Source organism: Micromys minutus (assembly GCF_963924665.1).
Source record: "Micromys minutus genome assembly, chromosome: 24".
NCBI lineage: Eukaryota > Metazoa > Chordata > Mammalia > Rodentia > Muridae > Micromys > Micromys minutus.
In genome coordinates, this window is record NC_137959.1 from 1,999,495 (window position 1) to 2,026,452 (window position 26,958).

General features: G+C 37.3%; 1 protein-coding gene across 1 annotated transcript in view; it reads left to right on the forward strand.

Moving 5' to 3' along the window:
* IQCM (IQ motif containing M) overlaps window positions 1–23,372 on the forward strand; it is a gene marked incomplete at both ends in the record, with an annotated part of 71,482 nt that extends 48,110 nt beyond the window's left edge. The window contains 3 exons of the mRNA XM_080936630.1: window positions 15,998–16,088; window positions 21,622–21,701; window positions 23,260–23,372. Coding sequence (XP_080792756.1) covers window positions 15,998–16,088; window positions 21,622–21,701; window positions 23,260–23,372 — 284 coding nt within the window. The remainder of the gene's footprint in view (window positions 1–15,997; window positions 16,089–21,621; window positions 21,702–23,259) is intronic.
* Between the last annotated feature and the right edge of the window lie 3,586 nt (window positions 23,373–26,958).

Genomic DNA, 26,958 nt, shown 5'->3' on the forward strand with positions numbered 1-26,958 from the left:
TGCCTCTGCTTCTCATGGATAGGGCAGTGATTCAGATATCACAGTGATAACAGTATTTTTATTCTTTTAAATCAGGTAACAAATTAGCAGGCAACAAATATGAATGACCAACTGCCATGCTCAATAGAAAAAGTAGTGTATATGGGAAATGAAAGAAAGCTCTAAAGTTATCTAGACACATTCTGGTTCTATTTAGTCAACAGTGTAGGAGCCCAGATCTATGGCTGGCTCTGTATTTAGCCCCTTTGATGCCATTTGTCATACTTAATCTGGTTTGCAATATTTCTTGCATCCTCCAGTAAGACTTTTGTCACATGAGTTTTCAGAGCTATGTGGAATATCAGGTGTTACTCGTGTTAAGTCCCCATCCTGCCAGGGAGAGAAACAAAGGTGATCCAGTGATTTCCTCAAGGTCATACAGCTTGTTTTGAACATCAGCTGATTAGAACCAGGTTTGCATGTTCCTAGTCTTCTCTTCTTTCTTCTTTGGCTTGAAGAATTTGAAAGAAAGGAATGAAGAAAGGAGAAAAGGACATACCTGGAGAGTGGATGAGGTGATATATTCCTCTGATGAAATCTTTAGGGTGAAAAATGTCAGTTCTATGACATAGCCTTCATACCTTAGGTTCCTTTCATTTTCTTTGGGTTTAAAGGGCCATTTTCATATTGTAGGGTGCTGTAATATTTATCTTATCTTTATGTTCTGGAAATTCCATAATTCTTCTCTTTACCTGAGTGACTAGGCTTAGACAGAGCCACAGAATCAATGCATTTATTATGGAACTGGCTTCTATCACTAGCTATGGATGTGGAGAAAATCCTCCTGTGTTCTGTCTGTAAGATGGAAATTTTGGGAAGCGTGCTATAAATATGAGAAGGAAGGCCTGAGAATTTGGTCCTGTTGCTTACAGTAAGTTATGGTAGTGGGGCATGCAGAAAGGAGAGCTGCTTACTTCTTGATGTCTGGGAATCAAAGGGAGAAAGAGACCACCATCACAAACCCCCTTTCAGGCTGTGTTTCCAATAACCTAACTCCTTTCTATGGTCTCCCTCCTCCTCCAAGCATCTGCCATTTATGAATAGTACCATAGAATTGTGCTGAACCTTTCAATGTACAGGACTTTAGGGGTAGACTTCTACATGTGATTTTAGAAAAAAATGCAGAAGAAATGTAGACTTACTTGTAAATGGTAACATTTCTCATTCTACTCATTCATATGATAATCTCATCTGGAAATTACCTCACAGCCACCCAGAAATAATGTCCCAATAGCACCATAGATCCAGGTCAAGCCCTTTAACATATGGACTTTTGTGAGATACTCCCAATCGATAGCCTTTTGGTAACCCAGGTTCTAATTCACTGGTCATAACGGAATTGCTCATTGTGAAGGCTGAGTGAGATGGTACCTGATTGGCTATGAAGTCCTCGGCTATACTTTTGCTGTAGCTTCTGATTATGGTAAGCATTTTATGCTTGCTTCACAATGGATGAGATTCATTAGTAAGGTAAAAATATTAATATAATTTCTAGCTAACTAATGTGTGTGTGTGGCCTGATCAAGTTTTATGTAATTATGGCAGTGTATAAAATAGCTTCGTTAACATCCAGAAACTTCTACCCTAGTTTTTTTTTAATGTTTTCCCCTCTCCCCTGGGCTACTATAAGAGAAGGGTACTATGATGTCAGGAAAGGTATAGGAAGCAGAACTATATCATACAAAAAGGCTCCAGAGCTTGCTAAAGCCTCACACATTGTCTTCATATTCTAAGACTTTGGGGAGCCACTGAACACCTTAGTCCAGTTTCCTCTTTAATAGAAACCACTTTCCATTTGGCATTGACAAATATGTTCAGAAATACCATTTTTAAACTTTATGAAGTAAATATTTTATATGATACATTTGCTGATAGCTCAATCTGACTACTGGCTGCCTCCCTTCTGTTTTTAGACGGTATAGCACTCACAGACTGGTGCGTATTTTCATCTGTTCTTCTACCAGCCCTTTCAATCAGGTGATTCCTAAATCTGCCCCCATGAAAGTGTTGATTCTTTTAAACAACTTTATTTTAAGAAACAGAGATAAATATACAGGTTTTAAAAACATTTTTACATAAAACTATATAAATATATTTTTGTCAGTACTTGATTTTTTTAAAGGTTTGACAGTATGCATTGAAAATTTATTTGTTACAATGAGCATAAAGTACATGTAAAACAAAACATAACATGGAAATAGTCAAAGTTTTCTTGGTGTATAAAGAAAGTGTTGATTTAATTGTGAATTTATTTTGAGAAATTCTGTTAATTTTACGAGGTTTCTTGATAAAATTTCACCTCTTGGGGACTGCTATAAATCTTGAGTCAGACTGTTTCATAGAAGTAAGCAGTTTAAATCAGCACATTCTTGATAGTGTTACATTAGTGCTTCAGAATAATATACATCTATCCTTACAATAAATTGAATGATTTTTTTGTTGCTGCTAAGCATTTAATTATGTGTGCATTTAAAGACAAAATTGCAAATGGAAAATGTGATAGAGATGGTTTTCACTTTTGGGGTGACCTTAGCAAGTTAGAATTAGATTAGACAGAGGAGGCAGCATGCTTTCCTAGCATTCTATCTTGACTGGCTTCTTTTAAAGGTTACTTTTGTGGCAGGATAGTCCTGACTCCACAGGAGCCTTTTGGAATTACTTTGAACTCCTGTTGGGCTGTGAGAAAGTAGCAGGTGCTCTGAGAACCTTTACTAATGCTGTCAAAGGGTTAACTGACAGTATTTGTTTTTCTCTAAGTGCTGGTAGGTTTCTCTAGTGGAAAACGTGCTCCTTTCCTGTGCAGTAATAAACTGTCACCATCCACATATCCAGTAATGTAAGCACATGCTCCTTCTACTATGAAGGAGTTTTTCTGTCAGAGGGAAACACGTTCAGACATTGAAATCTTACACTGAGCATGCGGGGAAACACACGATTTGATTTGTGTTTGCTCAGCCCTGTCTCCTCACACTTTCTGAAACTTTTCATTTCGCATTCATCACAGAACAAACTGTGAAGATGGAAAGTAAGGGAAGGAAAGCAATGAAATCCAAGGAAGAGCTTGTTTTGTGCCAGGTGTTTATTCTAGATGGGTGTCTTGTGTGAAAACCCTTCTTTTCCTGTTTATCATTTATTTCTTTCCTGATGTTCAGCAACTGGAAAAAGGGGTATATTGAGTGGTAAGGACATGTAATATTTAGGTGGTTAGATGCCACATCGCTGTAGGCATAGATGCCACATTGATGTGTAATATTCGTTGACAGGGCACAGAGGGAGAACACTCAGTGTCTTCAGGTATGTGATTGTCTTACTAAAACTCATGAGAAATGTCTGTTTTTATTTGCAAGAGTTGGCGAAAATATCAGTTTTAATAAATATTGGCTTGTTAGTTGTATGTTATTCCTTATTTAAGTAAATTTCCCTTAGCAGAGTAAGCTGTAACATTCACGGAGAGCTGGACATAGAAACTTAATGTTTATACTGGATCATATCATAACTGGGCTTTGGACTTTGTTGTGTAATGGCATATGTGTAAGATGTAAGGCTAGAAAAGAGTCATAGAATTTTAATTTCTTTTAGTGATAGGATCTTATCTACATGGATAATGATGTCTATTTAACTTTATAAGAACTATATGTGCTAAGAAACATAATTATAGGCATCAGTTCATCTGTAAAATATAAATTATATTTTGATAAAGTTGAGTTGATTCTTGACAATGTTCTGAATGTTAATGGGACAGAAATTCCCATATAATTTCTATTCTTGTAGTATCTTTTTTGTGATATAGGCTGCCTTCTTCTGTTTTGAAATTTTGGCACCCACATATAGCAAATAACTGAAACATTTTAAATCTCAAAGTGACACTGACACTGTGAAGTCTGTAGTGGACATGGCAGAGCACGATGATCTGCTGTGTGTGTGTGAGGGGCACGCCCACACTGCTGCAGGGTTCATCATGATGAATGCTACAGAGGCTAAATAAAATAGCCAACATTAGAAACTCCCCCAACTCTCGAAACCTAGCACCTATGTTTAATAACCCTGCCATTCTTCCCTCTGAATGTTTGCTGTGAGGAATAAAGTATTAATAAATATACTTCTTCTATGTCAGGTTAGTATGCATTTGTTATAAAGGGTGGTGGTATTTTAGATTCTCCACAAATGCTTCTATTTCCTCCACACGTACATAAATATAACTAAATTTGGTCATCACTATAAAACAACCTGTCATCCATTATTGAAGTTTGATCCTCTCTCCGTTTTTTTTCAGACATTCCTCCAACAGGTGGAATAAATTATTTGACCTTTTAATCATTTTTTTCTTTTACTGAAAATACTTTTTCATAAAATGTATTCTTATTACAGTTATTCTTCCTATTTCTTCTCCTAGTGCCTTCCCACCTCTCCTCCTATCCAGATCCATACCATGCCGTCTCTCCTTAGAAAACAAACTGCCATTGAGGGGTAGTAAGACCTGCGATTCTGGAAACCTCACCCCACAGTTACCTGGCAATACCCAGGTATGCTTTGCCCCAGTTACATGACACTATAAAAGGGGCTGCGTACCCCTCTTCTTTCTCTTGGTCTCTTGGTCTTTCACTATCTTCCACCTCTCCTTACCCCCTTTGTCCCTCCTCTCCCCATTCCCTTCCCCCCTCTTTCTCCACTTGCTCATGGCTGGCTTCTACTTCTCTACTCCTCTTCTCTTCTCTCTCTCTCTCTCTCTCTCTCTCTCTCTCTCTCTCTCTCTCTCTCTCTCTACCCTCTTAACTCCCCTCCCCATGCCCTGAATAAACATGATGCTTCACTGTATTATTATGTGGCTAGTCTCAGGGTAAAGGTATTCCCAACATGGGTTCCGCAGAGGCATCTCCCTTGTTCCCAGACCTTGCCGCACCTCTATGGAGCACATCCCCCTTCTCTTCATCTTTTTCCAATCAGTAAGAAGACAAATCACAACTAAACAAATCAGAATATGACAAAAATAATCAAACAAGAAAAAGAGCCAAGGAAAAAACCACATAAAACGCAAACACATGTCTGCACATACAGAAATTCTATACAAACCCAAAGCTGGAGGCTGTACGATAGACATGAAGAATCTAAGATTCAAAACTAAAACCAAAAACTAAGAAACAAACAAAAACCCAGACTTAATGTGGTGAGATGAAGAACCTCCAAAGGTACTGTTGGATTCATTTTATGTTGGCTCTTTACTACTAGTCATTGGGCCTAACCTTCAGGGTGGCTTCTTTCCCCAGCAGGGTTCTCTCATAGAAAACTAATTATTCATTTGCTGGTTGCTGTCATTTGGGGATAGCTTCTGGGTTAGTGATGGAGGTATGTGTCTACTTTTCCTTTCAGCTTCAGCACTCTGTTTGGTGCAGACCCATGTAGAACTTGTGCTTCCTGCCTCAGTCTCTGTGACGTCATATATGCCCTAGCCTTGTTGTATCTAAAAGACCATTCATTTATTAATTCATTCATTTCCCACATCTCCTCAGGCTCTTAGACTCTGCCTGCCTCCTGTCCCAGAGGCAGGAATTTGATAGAGACATCCCCTTTAAGGTTGAATGTTCCAGTCTCTGCACATTATCTAGCTGTGGGTCTCTGTATTTAATTCCATCTGCTGTTGGATGAAGCTTCTCTGGTGATGACTGAGCAAGACATGGATCTATGAATATAGCAGAATGTTAATGGGCGTCTTTTAATGTCTATGTTATTTTAGAAAAACAGAAGTATTTGGTTTTGTTCCAAGTTCATGGCCTGTCTAGTCTCAGGTTTTTGGCCATATAAACAAGTGTTGGATATAGATTCCATCTCATGGAGTCAAATCAGATCTTGGTTGGTTATTCCCACAGCGTCCTTGCCATAATTACACCAAGTAACTTTGTGGGCAGATAACTTTTGTGGCCTGAAGGGTCTTTCAGTACCACAAATACTAGTTCATAGATGTGAAAACTCTGGGTAGGAACCAGCTCAGCTTCTCTGTGTTCACTGAGTTGGGTGGATGTTGTGTTCAACAACAGGATCTTACTGTCAGTTTGTGAAGAGCCTTAGCAATAACCTGGTTTGTTTGGGGGTTCCCATAGGACCCAGTTGGGTAAGAACTTCACTTGATTTAACTCATTGCTAGGACTGGAACTTTCACCTGGTGACCAAAGCTGTCCATTTATGGATCTATCTTCCCTGTTATTTAGGATATCATGTTGATCACCTTTATAATTGTATATGTTTTACAAAGCTTCTACTGTATTAGATTTTTATCTTGGGGTTTTATTGCTATGAAAAGGCACCATGACCACAGCAATTCTTATAAAGTAAAACATTTAGCTGGGGCTGGCTTACAGTTCAGAAGTTCAGTCTGTAATTGTCATTGTGGCAAGCATGGTGACTTGGTGCTGGAAGAGTTGTTGAATGTTTCTACATGTTGATCTGTAATTAGCATAAAAAGAAGTTAGTTCAACTGAGATCCCAAAACTCACCCCCTAATGATGCATTTCCTCCAATAAGGGCACATCAACTCTTACAAGCCCATACCTCCTAATAATGCTGTTCTAACACATGAGTCTATGTGGGCCTGTTTCATCTCTAATTTTAGTCCAGCTACCTTCTATTGTTCATCCATAAATATCCATTTTCTTTGCCATTCTAGGGAGATACATCTTCTGCCCTCTAGTTCCTTGACTTTTTTTTCTCTCTCTCTCTTTTAAAATTTTTTTTTCTCTTCTTAAAATAGATTTTTTCTCACATAATATATATTCTGTTATGGCTGCTCTCCCTCTACTCTCAGTTTCTTCTTTTCCCCTGTCTCCTCCAGATCCGTTCCTATTCTATCTCACAATAGAAAACAAAAAGACTTCTAAGGGATAATAATAAAAAAATATAATAAGATAAAACAAAGACTAGTACATTGAAGTAGGACAAAACAAACAGAAGGAAAAGAGCCCAAGAGAAGGTGCAAGAACAGTGACCTTTGAGTTACACACTCAGGAATCCCATAAACTCATGAAACTGATAGAGATCTGTGCTGGCCTTGTGTGTACTGCCTCAGTCTCTGTGAGTTCATATGAGCTTTGATCATGCTGACTTACAGGGCATTATTTTCTTGGTGTCCTCCATTCCCTCTGGTTCTTATATTCTTTTCTGTTCTTCTTTCACAGGGTTTCCCTGATCCCTGAGAGGAAGAGTTTGATAAAAGCCATCCCACATAGGGCTATATGTTCCAAGGTTTCTCACTCCATAATATATGACTATGAGTCTTTGCATTTGTTTCCATTTCTTATATGCTACAGGAAGAGGCTTTTACGGTTGTTAAACAAGGCATGGATCTATGAGTATGGTAGAAATTGCTCAGAGTCATTTCATTGCTACATGTTTTGTTATGAGCTTTCTTTCCTTTAAAAAAATTTAGGACAGTAGTATTTGGTTTTACTCTAGTCCGTGGGCTATCTAATGTCTAGTTATTGGTCACATAAGCAGTGTTGGGTATTGGTTTCATTTCATGAAGTGGGCATGGAATCGTATCAGATATTGATTGGTTACCCCCACATGTTTTGTAGCTCTGTGTCAACACTGCAGTAGGAAACCATTGTCGATCGAAGATTTTGTTGCTGGGTTTATGTTTATCTTTTGGTAGTATGAAGAGTACCTTCTTGTACTATGTAACTATCACATAGAGGTAAAGGCTATATATAGGCACCAGCTAGTAGGTATTGTCTTCAGCAATAGGCCTTGTTGTAAGTTTGCAGAGAACAACCTATAGTCTTGGACACAGCTTGGGTTGTTTAGGGGTTCCAGTGTGATTTCCTTCTCTTGACTTTTTAAAATGTCATGATGGGCTTAAATTTAGTATTTATCTATTTTTTTTTGATTCTGAGTTTCAACTATATGTCTCATTTTGGTAGGTATGTCAAGATGGATTTTGGGTTATGAAAAAGTATGTTATTTTCTCAAGTTCAAACACTATGGGAAGGAAATATGAATTCTTGCAGGGACACCACAGTGATGTTCTTAGCAAATAGACAGGAGTGCTTTTAGGTAGAACAGGGTCTGACAAATTCATTTTCTGAATCAGCAGAAAGCAAAAGCAACAAAACCACATGGTACTCTGATTGTTGAGTACTTAGTTTATAAATCATATAACATACCACTATCTAGTTTGCAATGTTCAGCTTTATCAGTAGTTGATTTAAAGTCAAGAAAACTTGTACTCAGAAAGGTTAAGTGGCTTCCAACATTGGTGGTCAAGCAGCAGACTGTAGCTCTTAACTTCAGTGCCAAGGCTCCGTATCTGAGTCCATCACATGTTTTTGCTTTGTACATACAATGAGTTTTAAAATACTGTACATCTGAGAGAAGTCCAGCAAAGGAATTGTTACCACAGGGACTGGTGTGTACGTAACAGTGAGTTAAGAGACTTGGACTGTAGGGTTGCACTGAATGTGAGAGGTACTGTCTCAGTCACTATTCTATTGCTGTGAGGAGACACTGTGACCAAGACAACTCTTATAAAATAAAGCATTTACCTGGGAGTTTTATTACAGTTTGAGAGGCTCAGTCCATTATCATCAGGTAGGAAGCATGGCACCAGGCAGTCCTGGTGCTGGGAAAGTTGCAAAGAGTTACATCTTGAACTCTTAGCAACTTTTAAATTTTAGGCAAAGAAACTGAAACTTCAAAGCCCATACCTATTATGGCTTTGAATGGTCACACAAACTGTCACACAACCTCAAACAGGGCCACACCCTTTAGTTCTTCCAATTCTTTTAAATGGTTCCACTCCCTGGTGACTAAGCATTGGAATGCAAGAGCCAGTGGGGGGAATCCTATTCAGACCACCACACTTGCAGATGTTTTCCTTTAGTGGGCAGGAAGCAGGGAGACAGGCAAGGATGGAGTCCTCACAGACCTTAACTTGAGCTACAAAGTATATATGAGTTCAGGAGTGGCAAGAGAAAACAGAAAAAAAAATTTAAAAAATGTTTAAATTCAAAGCATGATCAGAAATAACAGCTTAAGTACAGAATTAAGGAATTCACCTCCATGTATATCACCTGTAATAAAGTTATGATTTGCTCATAAGAAGCTGTATGTATGTTTGTTTATATGTGGATATGTGTTTGTTTTACCTATTTCTAAAAGAAACATAATGTTTTTGGGATTAGAGGCAGACTTTTAAGTTATTTAGGGCATCTTGTATCAATTTCCTTATTGTTCAGTCCTCCTTGGGGTGACAAATCAAGACAGGTATTACTCATACATAGAGTGGAGTCAATACCATAGGAGAATGCTAATACTGTGAAACCTGGAACTTAGGGTGTTTGGCACATTTGCTTCTCTTCAACTGAATATACTGGGGTACAGGATGAGCAAGTGTGTTGTATACATAAGCAAATCCGGTTTATGAAAGGAGGTGTAGTAAAGAGCCTCTGTGTGTTATTTGTGGAAGGTAGATGATGTCTTCTGGGGAGATACCTCCAAATCTCCCTTGCGTCTCTGTTTTTTACTTCCATGGTTATCAACCATTCAGTGACTTTTAATCTACATGCAACAATTCCTTTCACTGGAAACAACAATAATGATATATGAAAGTGTAATTCTCAAAGGAAACACTCAGCTCAATTCATATCATGATTTAATTGAAGACAGTCATCAGAGGTTGTTCACTAGGGGTGCACACTTGCTCTTTCATTAGGTGACCTCAGTGCATGAGCAGAAGCTCAGATTTCAGTAACTGAACTGTAGCTCTATTTGTTGTTGGAGAACGTGGTTCTGAAAAGATCAACTTATGCTTATTTCCTCTGAGAAGGCATGTTAGTTTTTGACTGTGACACACACTTAGTAAAAATCCAGCTCTCTCACTGGGGGATAGTTGTGATCTCAATTACAAAGCTAAAGGATACACATCATTCGATATCTTGTGTTCTTGAGACAATGGAAATAGCTTCCTGGTACTTCCATTGGAATCATCAAGTTCTATGTAAGTAATGCTATTGACTACAATGAAGGAGTTCTAAACTCCAGGTTAGTTCCTTTGTCCCTAGTTCCTACCTGGCTGCTTGTCATACTCTCCTTATTCAGCAACTGATTGAATAACTGGAGATTGACAAAAACAATAGCTGACCTCAAGAAACCACCAAAGAGTTCACCACCTAGTGGGGAATTGGCATTCTGTATAACACACATGTGCTGGAAATTCCAACAGTAGAAAATCATATGACATCCACCCAGCCCACACACTGGAATGTGAAATGTCAGCAAATCACAATCTGTCATTCTTGACTAATGAATCTGTCTATAAAATTTGTAACATTTTTAGGTTCTACATTTTATTATAATCACTACATATGACATGGAATACAATTTAAATAGCAGGTCTTGAAAAAAGAATAATATGAAGTATTTTATAATTTGTATATAATGGTTCATTTTTAACATGAAAAAGATCTGATTTAACTCATATAAAACAGCCTGATCTGCAAGCTTTCGCATTGTAAAAATAGAAGAGAATAGGGATACAAATACAAAAAGGAATTAATATGTCCATAGTAATATTCAAAATGAGAGCAAAGGATGACATTTTTCTTTACAGAGGAAGTTAGCTTATAAACCATTACACAATAGAATTACAGCACATGATTATTAGTGAGGGTTTTGGGCACAAGTTATTAGGGGATACTTAATTATCTTTCAAAAAGACATTTTTGGGTTAATTTATTTATATGTTAGACTATCCGCCAGAGATTGATAGTAAACAAAACACTTCCTTCTTAGAAGGGAGACTTGCCAGTTATACTTTAATCAAATGGTCATATTTAGCAAGAGCCTTTGAAGTGATTTGGTGGGATGGTGCAATGCTACTATCCAAATTTAATTTTAGTGTAACCACACGAAAACTAGTAGAATGCAGATTGGTTTTAGGGGTGTTCTCTCAAGGACTGGGGGAGTTTTCAGTGAGTAAAGTGGAAGGCCTGAGTTAGGGCTCACAGCATCCACTTAAAGGCTGGGTAGTTTGTGACCCTCTAAACTTTTACAGACAAATGGGTTTTGGACACTCACTGGCCAGTTAGTCTAGCTGCAATGACAAATTTTAGGTTAAATAAGAGATTTCATCTCAGGTAGGTAGGTAGGTCAAGTGGAGAATCTAGAAATATGATTATTTATTTGTGGCTCTCACATGCTCACGTGGCTATATACCTATACATATCTGTGTGCACAAATTAAGAATAGATTATATTCTACCAAAGTGATTAAACTAGTTGGCGTGAACATTCTGGGTCCGTGCTACATAACTGAATGACTGTATAAGTTGCACATGTAATTTAAAGTTTCAGTGGCCATGTTCAAAAAATCTTTAAAATTAACTTCAATGTTATAATTTAATATCACATGAGAACATTATTTAAACATGTAGCTAATTTAAAACTAGCAATTACAATGTCTTTGTCATGCATCTTAGAAACCCATTTAACGCCCATACATATCTTAAGATAAAGTGGTAGGTTGTAGTTATGTGCTCTTCTATGTCATTAGGACGGGAAAGCTACAGATTAGAGTTGATCTAAGAAGCAGAGGTGACACTCAATTAGATGTGGACAAGAGAAAAAACATGCAAAATATAGTTTTTGGGATAATTAGTAGATTTTCATATAGGTAGTACATTAGATAGCTCTGCATAAAATGCCCACTAAAGGAGTACTTGTCACAGTGTGTGGCTGAGTATGCCTTTAATCCCAGCCCTTGAAAAGTGGGGGCAGTCATATATGTGTGAGTTTAAAACCAGTATGTTCTATACAATGTGTTCCAACTCAACCATGGTTAATAAAGAATTGCTGATTTAAAAATACAAAAATAAAAATATTTTGAGTATGTATTATATGTTTTTATTTTTATGAACTACTCAATAAAGTAGCCATGGGTAAAATACCAAATTATAAAACTACTTTTTACTGATTTTTAAAATGAATTAGATATGCATTTATATAAATAAGTCCAAACAAATAAAAATGGTCATTGTATTTCCTTGAAAATTAAACAAGGACACTTTATTATATGACTACAAAAGAATATCTTTATTGATTTTAATTATATATTATTTTTAGAAAAATCTAGAATATTGTGAAAAATTGACTGCACATTGATTTATAAAGTAGAAACCAATATGTTTCAGTGATCTAGAATTATATAAAACCTGTTTGCCAGTTGTGAAATTATATTAGGAAACAGCACAATAATAATTTAGAGCTCCAGAATTTAGAGGTGAAATACTTAAGGATGGTTTGGAGGATGGATTAGAGGAAGTCATGGTTGGAGGTGGGAATCCAGCTGAGGAAGCTGCCAAGGTTCAGGCACTGCATGACCAGGGCCTGCAGGAGGCAATGTCAAGTGGACTGGGGGGGGGGGGAATTTAATGAATCATTGTATAAGGAAGGGATTGAAAATTCTGATGCTTTCCCATATGGGAAGTGCTGTTGCTAATTCTGAGACAGCCGCTCTGATCGGAAAGGAGATAGCTCATTACTCAAACTTGGAACTCAAGTATTGTGTATGAAAGTTACACAATCCAAGCACATCTATGCCCCAAATATAACCACAGTAGTCAGATCAAATCACTAAGTAGAGAGTTAGGAAGTAGTCAAGGAGAGAATGAGTATGTGGAGAAATATCACCAACAGCTGAAGGTAATCTTGGGAGGCTGGTGAGAAGACATCAGAATGAAGGACAACGCAGGGTAGGGGCTGATTTCCTGTGACTTCACATGCACTTCCAGCTGACCATGGGGGAGGGGTAAGGCATCTCATTGGCCCTTCTTATGCCCCATGTACCTTCTCCATGATTGAATTGTAAATTCCCCAAGAGTTTTCAGGACTCCTTCACTTTCATTTCTAGCATCCCCATCTCCTTTATTCTAATCATTTTGATCAAACATGATTTATAATTCACGTTATAAAACTGAAATCCTAACGTGGTATAACACTGGTTTAAAGGCCATATTTTACATGTAGAGATGGTTACAAGCTCAAATGTACTCTTCTGTGGGAACAGGCAGGAAGCCCAGCTTAGGGAAGCTAATCAAAAACACCAGCACTTCATCATGCTTAATTTCCTTCTCGCCCCTCCTTTAACTCTTTTTTTTTAAACGAATTTATTTTGCAAAACAAAGATGAATGTAAAGATTTTAAACATTTTTTGCTTAAAATTATACATTTTTGTCAGTACTGTTTTTTCAGACATTAAAATAAATTTTACATAAAACCATGTGAATATGTTTTTTAGTCAGTACTTGATTTTTTTCAAGGGCTTGACAGTATGCATTGAAAACGTACTAGTTGCAATAAGCGTAAAGTACATGCAAAACAAAACGCAACATGGGAATAGTCAAAGTCTTCTTGTTTTGTGAATATATGTATATTTTTTGTTTTCTTTATTTCTTGGACTTCATACAGTCTGTGAGTTGTTTCTGGGGGAGTACAAGCCTCTGGGGTTAGCATCCCACTATCAGTGACTGCATATTATGTCTGTTTTTTTGTGACTGGGTTATCTCACTCAGGATGATCTTCTCTAGATGCAGCCATTTTCTTAAGAATTTGGTTAAGTCATTGTTTCTGGTGGCTGAGTAGTATTCCATTGTGTATATGTACCACAATTTTTGTATCCATTCATCTTCTGAAGGACATCTGGGTTCCTTCCAGCTTCTGGCTATTATAAATAGAGCCGCTATGAACATTGTGGTGCATATATCTTTGTTGTGTATTAAAGTGTCTCTGGGGTATATGCCCAGAAGTGGAATAGCTGGGTCTTCAGGTAGTACTATATCCAATTTTCTGAGGTATCGCCAGACAGATTTCCAGAGTGGTTGTATTAGCTTGCAACCCCACCAACAGTGGAGAAGTGTTCCTCTTTCTCCGCAGCCTCGCCAGCATCTGCTGTCATCTGAGTTTTGGATCTTGGCCAATCTGACTGGTGTGAGGTGGAATCTTAGGGTTGTTTTGATTTGCATTTCCCTGATGGCTAAGGATGTCGAGCACTTCCTCAGATGTTTCTTGGCCATTCGGTGTTCCTCAACTGAAAATGATTTGTTTAGCTCTGTACCCCATTTTTTAATAGGGTTATTTGATTCTCTGGTGTCTAGCTTTTTGAGTTCCTTGTACACCTTGGATATTAGGCCTCTATCTGATGTGGTGTTGGTAAAGATCTTTTCCCATTCTGTTGGTTGCCGTTTTGTTTTCTTGACGATGTCCTTAGCCTTACAGAAACTTTGCAATCTCATTAAGTCCCATTTGTTAATCTTTGACCTTAGAGCTTGAGCCATTGGTGTTTTGTTCAGGAAATTTTCTCCTGTGCCTATGTGTTCTAAGGTTTTCCCTACTTTCTCATCTAATAGTTTCAGTGTATCTGGTTTAATGTGGAGATCTTTAATTCACTTACACTTGAGCTTTGTACAAGGAGATAAGAACGGGTCTATTTTCATTCTTTTGCATGTTGAGTGCCAGTTGGACCAGCACCATTTGTTGAATAGGCTGTCCTTTTTCCATTGAATGTTTACTGCTCCTTTGTCAAAAATCAGGTGACCATATACATGAGGGCTCATTTCTGGATCTTCTATTCTATTCCATTGATCCACTTGCCTATTTCTGTACCAGTACCATGCAGTTTTCAGCACAATTGCCTTGTAATATAGCTTGAGGTCAGGGATAGTGATTCCCGCAGATGTTTTTTTGTTGTTGAGGATGGATTTCGCTATTCTAGGTCTTTTGTTATTCCATATGAAATTGCACATTGATCTTTCCAATTCCATGAAGAACTGGGTTGGAATTTTGATGGGGATTGCATTGAATCTGTAGATTGCTTTTGGTAGGATGGCCATTTTTAAGATGTTGATCTTTCCAATCCATGAGCATGGGAGATCTTTCCATTTTCTGAGATCCTCCTCAATTTCTTTCTTTAGAGGTTTGAAGTTCTTGTCCTCCTTTAACTCTTTACTGAATTTTGGAGATAAAATGTCTCATATTCTGAACTTTTGGAAGCAGTCTTACATGATTAGGTTAAAAGACTACAGAGAACCTTCACTGTTGAACTTGTGTGGGTTACAAACAGCAGTTCTGGAGACAGTGGCTTCCTTTCCTGTATAAACACAGTATTCTGCAAAAAGCCAAAATGCTGAGGGTCACATGTGGTAATTTATGGGCTAACTCTAGTGACCTAGTGGCCACAGAACATTAGGCAGAATGATATTAACATTTTGTTATCAGTTTCTCCTCTAACTTAATGTTCTCTGTCATACTAAACTACAGAATTCATTCTAGTGCATTCCATTCTATATTGATATTAAGACTCCAAAGCCAGTTTCATATACATACATACATGCATACATACATACATACATACATGCATATATAGCTCCCCTAAATAATAGACTTTATGGTGTATGAACAACATGCCTCTGTACCTTTTAATATATTTAAGCTGAGAAGTGAAAAGTGCTTCGTAGATAACTAACTTAATACTTTTGTCTTAAGCCTAACCCTATTAAATGAGATTTTTGTTTTTGTTAATTAATGACTTGCTAATTTATTATAAAACATCAGAGCGTCCTATATAAACTAAGCTTATGATAATAAAGATAATAATGGTGATATGCTCAGAAGTCCTTTGTATGCATGGGCACGTGCTATGCTGATATAGGCATTTTTCTGATATCTGCTTTTGGTATATGCTGTTCAATTATAGTTTACTTTCTAGTCCTAAATTTTAGTAATTACAAAAAGTCAGCATAACATAGGGTAAGGAAAAACCATTCAAATGTATTTTATGGGTAGCTTTGTGCTAGTAATTTTTTGAATAATACATCATCTCCTATTTTTAAAATGTCTGTAATTTGTAATTCAATCAAAAAGTACAGTTTTGGAAACTATAGTAGTGTACAATCAAAACTTTTTTTCGTTAATTCTAGAAAAAGTTAAACTGGGCGAAATAATGGATGGAATCGATTCCGTGAGTAAGAGAATGGAGAAGGAGAAGGAGACGCATCTCACCAAGTCCAGGTACTGTGTGATTATCTAACTTAGAGAATGCAGAGAGAGGGAGAGAGAGGAAGGAAGGAAGGAAGAGGGAAGGAGGAAGAGAAACAGAGGGAGGGAGATAAGTGAAGGAAAGGAGGGAGGGAAGAGAAAGGGAGGGACAAGGGACGGATGGAAAAAGAAACATGGGGGGGTTTCATCTACTTTGACCATATTCTCTGACCAACAGCAGTAGTTTCTCAAACCCATTAACACCCCATGCATGAGGCTAGTGTATTTTTCTGCTCCAGTCCCAAAGCATATCAATTATCAACATTTTAGTTTTCAGTTCAATTAACTTTTGAACTGGAGGATGTCTGAGTAGTTAAGCAAACCATCTGGGTTTTACAGTGCAGAAGCTCAAATCCAATTTGTGTCTTTCTTGAGAAAAATGCCATATTTTATGATAATATTACATAAGTTTGGAATTTTAATAACTCTTTTGCAGCAATTATGTAGCAGAATAACTTACAATTTTCCCCTTAAAATCTAATAATTAAAGGTTAGTTTTTCTGTAACAGACGGTAAGGGTGATTCCACAGAATGTGGCTGAAATGCAAGAACTTGCTATCTTGCTTCTGCTCTCCAAAGTGCCTGGAGATGGGTCAGCTAATATTCTAGATCAATCAACAGGGTCATATCATCTTCCAGACACCTTTACAAGGGTGTGTGTGTGTGTGTGTGTGTGTGTGTGTGTGTGTGTGTTACCACAGGCTTCTGATAAAGTTTGCGACTGTACTTAAGCACATATATTTGACAACTTTTACAAAGTAGATGTTTCTCTATTAAAACATTCTCTTGGTGGTTTATTTTACAGCAATTCATTAACATAGCATGTTAAGTAAAATCCAGTAATTGACACAATGTATAAATAATGCAAATTGATGGAAATTTTATCTGGCTTTTAAAAAATATCTTGTCTTCCAAAATCTGTGTCACAAATTGTGCTAACACCATGAAGACCCTTGACTTGTGTAACCATTTTCTTTGATTAAATCTGTTACAAGTCTCAGATTTGAACAAATGAGAAACATGCACGGCTTCAGGGCAAGAAGTTTGGTTTTATTTATGATTGGGGAAGATACAAATTATAAGAAAAATAAGTTATCACATTGAAAGATTAATTTTAAAACTTCCTATCTTTACCCCATTTAAATCAAGATTCAGGTTAGATTAACTAAAGTCTTTGAAAGACTACATAATAAAGCAGTTAGTTGTACAGTCTAGTCTATACAGCAAGCTTTTAATAACTAGATAAGTTAACTGAATTCATTTAAACATCATTCTTAGTTTGTTTTATGAAGCCTGTAATCCAAGGAGCATTAACAGTGATTTGGGGACAAATGCGCACTCTTTAGCGATAAATCTGAGCAAGAATAATGTCTTTCATTATGGAATCTTTCTAGGTAGGGTTAACTGTGTCTTGGGGAATAGTTTCTTCTACAACTGGTAAAAGATAAAGGTCTCCTAATATCCCTTAGTTCCCATTTTTAAATGAAAACATGTCCTGTTTAATGAGGAAGATCAACATTCTTTGAAATTAAGAGCAGGTACATGCACTCCAATGACAGCCTGGGGCACATAAAGCCCGAACTCCAGTCCACGCGGGCTGCCTTGCCTTTATTCATAGCTAGTTTATGCTGGCAAGTTGTCCCTACCTCAGCAGTTGGCTTCATTTTGTTAATGCTTCTGTGTGATGGGAGTGCAGATCGACAGACAAGTAAGTGCTGTGGGATATGGCGATTCAGGATTCTGAAAACCTGATTTAGGTAGGTTTTTTTTTTTTTTTTTTCTTTTTTTTAAGAAGACATTAGGTTGAGTTTTTATTGAAATCTGGCTCATTGTCTGATGGGGAGAAAGTTTAACAGAGATGCTGTAGGTAGCAGAAAGAAAGAATGGAATCAGCTAGGTGGACAGGTAGAGGACTTCTAACAGGTTTTCACACTAGATTTTGAGGGCGGTTCTGTCCAGGTCAGAGGCTTATGGAGGAGATTTTTCTTCTCTCTCCTATATTTACTTTCAAGAAAGAAAGCACTTATGGTTAAGGTGACATACAGCATTTATAGGTAGATTATAAAAATATTTCCTGAAGAAAAGAAAAATGGCTAAAAAATAAGAAATATCAAAGAATCTTTGTTAATATATGATGTTTTAATTCAACTACAGTTTTCTATTTTTGTCATTCACAGAGCAGAGTGAGCTGATTCCTCATTTTCACATTTCAGCTTAAGAATGTGACACTTTTTATTTTCGATTTCTTGAATTTATTTTATTATTTATTTAACTTATTTTAAAAAACAAAGATAAATGTACAGATTTTAAAAGCATTTTGCATAATAGGATATGAATACATTTTTGTCAGTACTTGATTTTTTAAAAGGTTTGATAGTATGCCTTAAAATCTTACTAGTTACAATGAGCATAAAGTACATGTAAAACAGGATGTAACCCGGAATTAGTCAAAGTTTTTTTGGTGTGTAAGATTAAACATAATGATCTTTCTTTCTTTCTTTCTTTCTTTCTTTCTTTCTTTCTTTCTTTTTGACCTTCGTTTTTCTTGAACTTCATATAGTCTGTGAGTTGTTTCTGGGGTGTCCAGAGCTTTCTGGGGTTAGTATCCAATTATCAGTGACTGCATATTATGTCTGTTCTTTTTTGACTGGGTTATCTCACTCAGGATGATATTCTCTAGATGCATCCATTTTCTTAAGAATTTCATAAGGTCATTGTTTCTGATAGTTGAGTAGTACTCCATTGTGTAAATATACCACAATTTTTGTATCCATTCATCTACTGAAGGACATCTGGGTTCTTTCCAGTTTCTGGATATTATAAATAGGGGTGCTATAAACATTGTGGTGCATGTGTCATTGCTATATATTGGAGTGTCTCTGGGGTATATGCCCAGAAGTGGAATAAATGGGTCTACAGGTAGTACTATGTCCAATTTTCTGAAGAATCACCAGACTGATTTCCAGAGTGGTTGTACCAGTTTACAACCCCACCAACAGTGGAGGAGTGTTCCTCTTTCTCCGCATTCTCGCCAGCATCTGCTGTTATCAGAATTTTTGAACTTAGCTATTCTGACTGGTGTGAGATGGAATCTCAGGGTTGTTTTGATTTGCATTTCCCTGATGACTAAGGATGTCAAGCACTTCCTTAGAAGCTTTCCGCCATTTGATATTTCTTCATTGGGAACTTTTTGTTTAGCTCTATACTGCATTTTTTTAATAGGGTTGTTTGATTCTCTGGTGTCTAACTTCTTTAGTTCTTTATATACCTTGGATATTAGGCCTCTATCAGATATGGGGTTGGTAAAGATCTTTTCCCAATCTGTTGGCTGCATAAAACATCCTGCTCTTAGAATGGTAATGGTGGATGTGGACACATTAGATGTCACTTTCCAACCACGACAAAGCTTCACAGACCTGCTTAGTGGTGACCTTTGCTGCTGTCAGGAACAGCCAGAGCATTGGAAAGCACGGCATCAGTGTTTCTGTCCACACACTCTTGGGATCCAGGCGAGTGAGCCCACACTTTAACCCCTGCTTTGCCATCGCTGAGCTTCTTGTGTTGTGTTTGACAGTGTAAGCTTAGGTCTTCTGACCACTTCACTCACAGAGCCACGATGAAGTGCCTATTGTCATTCCCCTGCTTTTGTTCCTCATCTTCCCCAAAGTGCTAGGATTATTGGTATGCATTTCACTGGGCTGAAACAGCTTTGGATTATTTCTTAATTCTTATCCATTTTTTTTTCTAAAATAGATAATTTTGGTTACAGTTTTTCAATAGTAGAATATTGTTACAAAATTATTTTCCTAATTTGAAGATTAAACAATACCATGGACTACATATTAAAAAGTAAACTGTCTAATACATGCATTAAGCTCAGATTTGGTAGGATATAAATGCCTTCTAAAATTTCAGTGGAATTACCCCATTCCTTGAGTAAGTCCTTGGGAACATTATTTGTGTAACAAAGATGGAGTGAGTTATGAGATGAGTTTATTTTGTAACTTATTTTTTATTTATTCATTGCCCAGACCATATCAGACAGCAAGCTCTGACCAGGATTGTCATAGTCTCTTTCCCTATACATGTTGGTGCTCAATCTTAGCAAAAAATTTTAAATAGTAACACCTCCGTAATACTTACATAACAGCTAGTCGACCATTCCATCTCTAGGCATTTATACAAAATAGGAAATTGAACAGGTATAAAATTGAGAATGCCCAAAGGTTTCTGAGCCGTTTAAAAAAGGGCAAAAAGGTGTGAGCACCCTAAATATTTATTAGAAGATTGATAAACCATATAGTACATTGAATAATAGTCCAATATATGAACAAGCATCTATGTATGTTAATGAAGATGTCCATAATATAATATTAAGTGCAAAACCCACTTACATTATATACACATAAACATGAAAAGGTATGGAATATATTATCTAGCTAATCATGTCAAATGAAGTTAGAATAAAATAATGTATTATAATTATTTAAGTCTGACTTCAAATCATAGCTCCACCTATTTTTAGTTGGGATAATCTGAACTAATAATTCCTATGCATTTTAGTTTTTTCATATATAAAATATGTAAATTAATAGTAGCAATTGGCTATGTGGCAAATTAAATCAGATAGGACATACAGAAGACTTAAATAATACCTAGTCTATAAGTCTGCAATAATTAGCAAAATGTGGGATAGATGGGATTAGAGATGCTGTCGCGCGCCCCACTTCCCACCGGCAGGAAAAGGCGTACGACCACAGGATTCTTCTGCGAACAACCTTTATTGTACAATACTCTGAGCAGGGGATCTCCCTGAGCAGGGGACTACTCCTTTGAGCAGGGGACTTCTCCTTTGAGAAGGGGACTTCTCGTGGGAGAGAAAAGCATTGCTTATATATGCCCAGGAGACTCATGTCACTACCTGATTGGTGCGCCCTCCAGTAACTCAATAGTATGCCCTGAGAGCGGGCTATGATGTATGGGGCACATGCGCATTAAGTCTCTTGGCTGGGCAACAGCTCTGTTTGCTGAGTTCTCGGCGGGAAGCCGGCGCCATGTTTGGGTGCAGCACAAATGGCTCCCTACAAGATGCCTCTTTTATTTTTGGTTATTTACATTTTCTGAATTGTTCACATGGCCCTTGGCTTTAGAGCCCACAAACAGAACTGTTTAAATCTTTACAAGGGATGTTAGAAAAGCACAACTTAAAAATTGCTTTTGAAACAATAAAAAATAGACATGGTGAATATTTTCTAGATGTCTGTTAGATGGGGCTTGCTCAAAAAGAAGATATTTCTGATTCTTTCTCACACTCAGAACCAGCGAAGTTGAAGATTATTCTGTTAATGATGTTTCCTATACAGAGCACTGAGGATGCCACAGCTCTAGGCCTGATGTAAGAAGCACCTGTAGCCACCATTTAGTCCTGTACATGAGGGGTGGGGGTTGTGCTACCAACAGGGGCCACTTAATGACTCATGTCCTAACCCTTATGTTTTGAAAACAGAATGCTGGAACCCTTCCGGTCCCACACTGGCTTGTCTTTGCATAACCTGACCTCTTCTTCCGTACTTCTGAAGCAACTTGGTGAGTTTCACTAGACAAATGCTGGGAATATTGATTTTCATTGTATAAACCAAAGAGAGGATATTGAGCAAAGCTGCTTGTTTATTATTTCATCTGAATAACTGTGTCAAAAGATGAAAGAGATTTGGGGACAACTAGTGAGAATTAATTTTTGTTACTTTAAACGTGAGAAGTTGGGTCTTTAAAATGTGAATATAGAATATTGTAAGAAATTATGAAGATAAATTTATAGGATTGAAAAGGAGTTTCAGTAATAATTCTTTAAAGTTATTATTTTTTAAGTATATAAAATTTCCTTAAAAGAAGCTATACATGACACTTTAAAGACCCTAAATCACAATCAGAAGATTTGGAGCCTCAAGACTGTTTCGAAGACTTAGTAGCAGTACTGACTTAAACTATGTGTAGTTTTTCTTCTTTGTACCTTCTAACTCATGCTCTTAAACTTCAGGATATTATTAAAGAAAACAACCCTTATAGAAGTTTGATTTTAGAAGGAATTTTTATGTTTGGAAAGCTCACTCATGCCGCTACCGTCTCTGACCAGCAGAAAAGGAGCGACAACATAGTGTTCTTCTGAAAGCGGTTTATCCAGGAACCTTACAGCATGCCAGTGAAAGTCTCTCTGTCTCTTTCTGTCTCTCTTTCTGTTTCTCTTTCTGTTTCTCTTTCCCTTTCCCCCAAGCGCAGTCCCTTTACCCTCTCTCAACTTCACCTCCTCAGTCCATGTTGCGTGAATGCAGTTCATAGGTCTGTGTCATCTGGCCTGATCTCGAGTCATGGGTGCGCCTGCGCAGCTCGCACCGTGGGAGTGGCTAATCTTGGGGGCAGGAGGAAGTCAGGTGCTAGTCACAAGACTAGGCTGGAGTCCCAGGCACCATCTTTGAACTGCCCCCACACCCATTATTCACAACTCATCTTTGGCGTGTTAAGGCACTGAATAAAATATTATCTCACTTTAATCCTGTCATCCTTTGGATTATTGTACAAAGCTTCAAGAATCATGTAGGAGTCCATTTTTAAATGTCATTTCTATGAAGCACACATCTATATACCCAACAGCAATTACTCAAACTATTAAATGTCTAATATTTTGACTTTTATATTGCCAATAGATAACATTTTTGAGACATTAATCAGGTAATTTGAGGTCCTAGAATAAGAAAATAATATGAGAGTTTCAGTAGGGGATCTGGAGTGGAATCTTTTAGACTAGGCTAGCAAGATGTCTTAGCTGTTGAAAGAACTGCCGCCGGCAAGTATGAAGACCCAAGGCCCAACCCTGGAAACCACACAACAGACAGAAAAACTCTCATGCAAGCTGTCCTCTGCATTCCACACACTTGCTCTGTTATGCATACTTTACCAAACAAATAAAACATTCTTTAGGATTTGGCATGTATATAGAGAAGTAAATACTGGGAAATCATGACATAAACATAAAACATAGTGTTTAATGAATGTAATTGTTTTTAATAAAAATAATTATATTGAAATCTCTTAATAAGAAAACCGAGGCACACACTTACGTGACACAGTTTTAATGCTTTTCTAAAAGGTAAAGACTATAAGCAGACTGAAGCACTGTGTGATCTGCACTTCTATACCCGAAAGCCAGACTCTCCAGCAGATTGTCAGTTTCATATCCTAGGTCTCTCAACATTCACCTAACACCACTCAGCTTAATATTCTGAAAGTATAAAAACTTCAGTATATTGATAATTTCTTAATGTTGCTGGCTGCTGTTCTTTTTTGCTTTAAAACAAAATCTTTCCAACATATGTAGTTTTGTAACCAAAGTTTTGTTGAATTTTGTTACGTTTACAGCTAAACCATTATATTTTAATTAAACTACACATTTCTAAACAACAACAGATAACTAAAATAGAAATGTCTAAAGGCTTGGAACCAATGATGATTTTTTGTTCATATATATATATATATATATATATATATATATATATATATATACACACTACATTGCACTACATTGCATCTTTGTTTACAAATATTATCAAAAATGCTTTTAATGTTCATTCTAATGGTGTTTGCTAAAAATCTGTATGATACAGGCTTTCATTATTACTAAGCCTATTGGCTAAAATGTGTCTCTGGTAATCATAGGTAATAGTCACTGAATTCGATTAAATAACAGTGATGTAAACAGTGAAGGAAGGACCTAGATTGGCTTCTTCCAAAGAGCAGGGGTATTTTCTAAAATATTAAACATCTCTAAAACATTTTAGGAATAAATCAAAATTTTCATTGAAAGAAAAAGGAAAGGAATCAAGATCAATTCTGATTTCTATGCATTTTCTGAAGTTTTAAATGTATGATTAGAGTATCATTCTTTGAAGCTCACCTTTTAAGATGGTGAAGCAGAGTGCTTGCTTTGATGATACTGCAGTTACGCTAATGAGACTAGAATTCTGATCCCTCTACACCTGATGCTTAATAAAGCTGAGCTGCAGTTACCAGTAATGGTTTCCAAGTCAAAGGTACAATAGAAGCAACTGCCTGTCTCAACACACATTCTACAAGAGGAGTTCATCATCATAGTGTGAACCTTGTGCTCCTCCATAGAGACACCTCTTTCTGTCACTGTCACTGTAGTTGTCCCACTCCACACTGTCAGTCTGCCCGTTTGCCTTTGATAAAGCACTTCGAATTTGATATTCCAACAAGCACCCTTTCCTCCAGTCATTTCAAAACTCTTTCCACAAGCTTGAATCCATCAGGGAACATATCATAACATATCCACAACTCCATCTGATCCAGCCTCCACAGATGCAGACTTGGGAGCAGTACAGTCTACTGTCAGTAACTCCATGTCTCTCTAATGACCTCACCAGCACTTCTCCTACCCCAGAGCCTGTTCACACTGTTGCCTGGACTCATACTGAATGTTAAAAATATAACCTTTACCTACCTAAAGTCTCCTCCATACTTTAGGCCTATCTGAAGTCTGTCTGGAGAATATTTCTTCCACAGAACTTTAAAGTTGTATTCATTCTTTCTCCCTTCCTTATACACATCTGAGGGTGGAGATGGGAGAATGTCTCCCTTGATCCTCGTCATGGCCACTTCTAGACTGATGTGTTTATAAAAAAGAAAAGATATGTCCCAGGTTTTGGCACCAGTGTTAGAAAGAAGCTAAAGGGAGTGGGGGGTGTATGGCCTATGGAGGTGTGGTGAGGTGCAGGGGAAAGGCAAATGCCTCTGGTGAAGCCATGTTGGGCATCCCTTGTTCCTGAGGGACCAATTATATGTTGATATAGTACAGAATAGAGTTTATTCAGGGCATGGAGAGCAGAGTTAAGATGGTAGTAGGGACAAAGAGAGAGAGAAGTACAGAAGTAGAGGCCGCCCATGAGCATATGGAGAGAGGGGGATAGGGAATGGGGAGAGGAAGGGCAAAGGGGCAAGAGAGCAAGAGAGCAAGAGAGTGAGAGAGTGAGAAGGGGGCAAGTAGCCCTCTTTATGGTGCCCAGCTAACTGTGGGGTGGAGCATACCTGGTTGTTGCCAGGTAATTGTGGGTGTGGTTTATAGAATCCCAACATTCCCCCATTTTGGTTTAGTTAAAAAGAAAAATTAAAGATGATTGTGGAGCAGGAATAGGGTTGTTGTAATCTCTGACTGCTTCAACGTTTCTAGCGTGGGCCTAGAAGAGAGGGAATGGGGATGTTTGTTCAGTCTTAAAGTTGGCTGTAATCTTGTTGTCCAGGGTCTGTGGAACCATCTGAGGAAAGGTCAGAAAGAACATGTCCAGTAGAAGTGTCTTCGAGAGGAGGCTGAAGCATCTGTAGGTTGTTTCTCTGGAGCTGTTCTAGATGTAAGGAACACCGGGACTTGACAAGATGCTGGAACACACACACACACACAGACACACACACACACACACACACACACACACACACACACACACACACACATACACACACACTATAGGTAAAGACCGAATACTTTTGGAAGAATGAAAATGTTTGCAGGCTTGGTCCTAATGCTAGCACGGACCATTGTCCCCTCCTTTACTATTTCCCGTTGTGGCGCTCAGGTCATCTGAAGGCTTCTCTGTTATTGCTTCTTGGAGTAATTAATTATTCATTAGAGCCTCTCTCCTCATATCTTACATTTACCCCAGGACCCTTGTCAGTCTCTCTAAAGCTAGGATCATCCTAGGCAATTTTGCTATCTGAGTAAATAAATCTAAAATTCATTAACTTCTCGGTTCTTTTAGCTCTTCTTTTCTTTAGTGATTGTGCCTTCCATCCATTATCCCATATATTCTCTTTACTGCTGTGGTATTGAGAGCTAGATTGTATCTTCAATACTTTATTTTGAAGAATGCTATCGATAATCAATCCATGGCTCTTTACAAAGTCTAACAACTCTTAACAATAAATTGCATGAAGAATCTTTGGATTAGAAGATCAGGTTTTTAATTATTTTTCTGCTTTACTTACTTGACCACATTATTTAATACAGCTCACAGTTTCATGCACCAGCACATTTATGTGGCAAGTTGACTCCAGCGTACATGTTTAGTAAGTGAGTTGTCCCATTTATTATATTTTGTAACTCTATTAGGACACAATATAATTTATTAGAATAATATTTACACCTAAAGAGGTCAAATATTTCCTTTTATTCTGAATTGAAAATATTCCAAAAAAATAGCTTTGAGAAGTTTTGTGTCCTTTTTTCTTTTCTCTTTTTTAAATTTTATTTTACAAAACAAAAATAAAGGGAACATTTTTCATAAATGTATACAAATAAATTTTTGTCAGGGCTTGGCTTTTTTTTTTTTTTAAGGTTTGATACTCTGCATTAAGGTCTTACTAGTTACAATGAGCTAAAAGTACATGTAAAACAGGATGTAACCAGGAATTAGTCAACGTTTTCTTGGTGTGTAAGGTTTGAGCATAATGTCTTTTTTTGTTTGTTTTGTTTTCTCTTCTTTTTTTTCCTGAACTTCACACAGTCTGTGAGTTGTTTTTGGGGCAGTCCAAGCCTCTGGGGTTAGCATCCCACTATCAGTGACTGCGTATTATGTCTCTTCTTTTGTGACTGGGTTATCTCACTCAGGATGACATTCTCTAGATGCAACCATTTTCTTAAGAATTTGGTTAAGTCATTGTTTCTGATAGATGAGTAGTACTCCATTGTGTAAATGTACCACAATTTTTTTATCCATTCATCTACTGAAGGACATCTGGGTTCTTTCCAGTTTCTGGCTATTATAAATAGAGCTGCTAT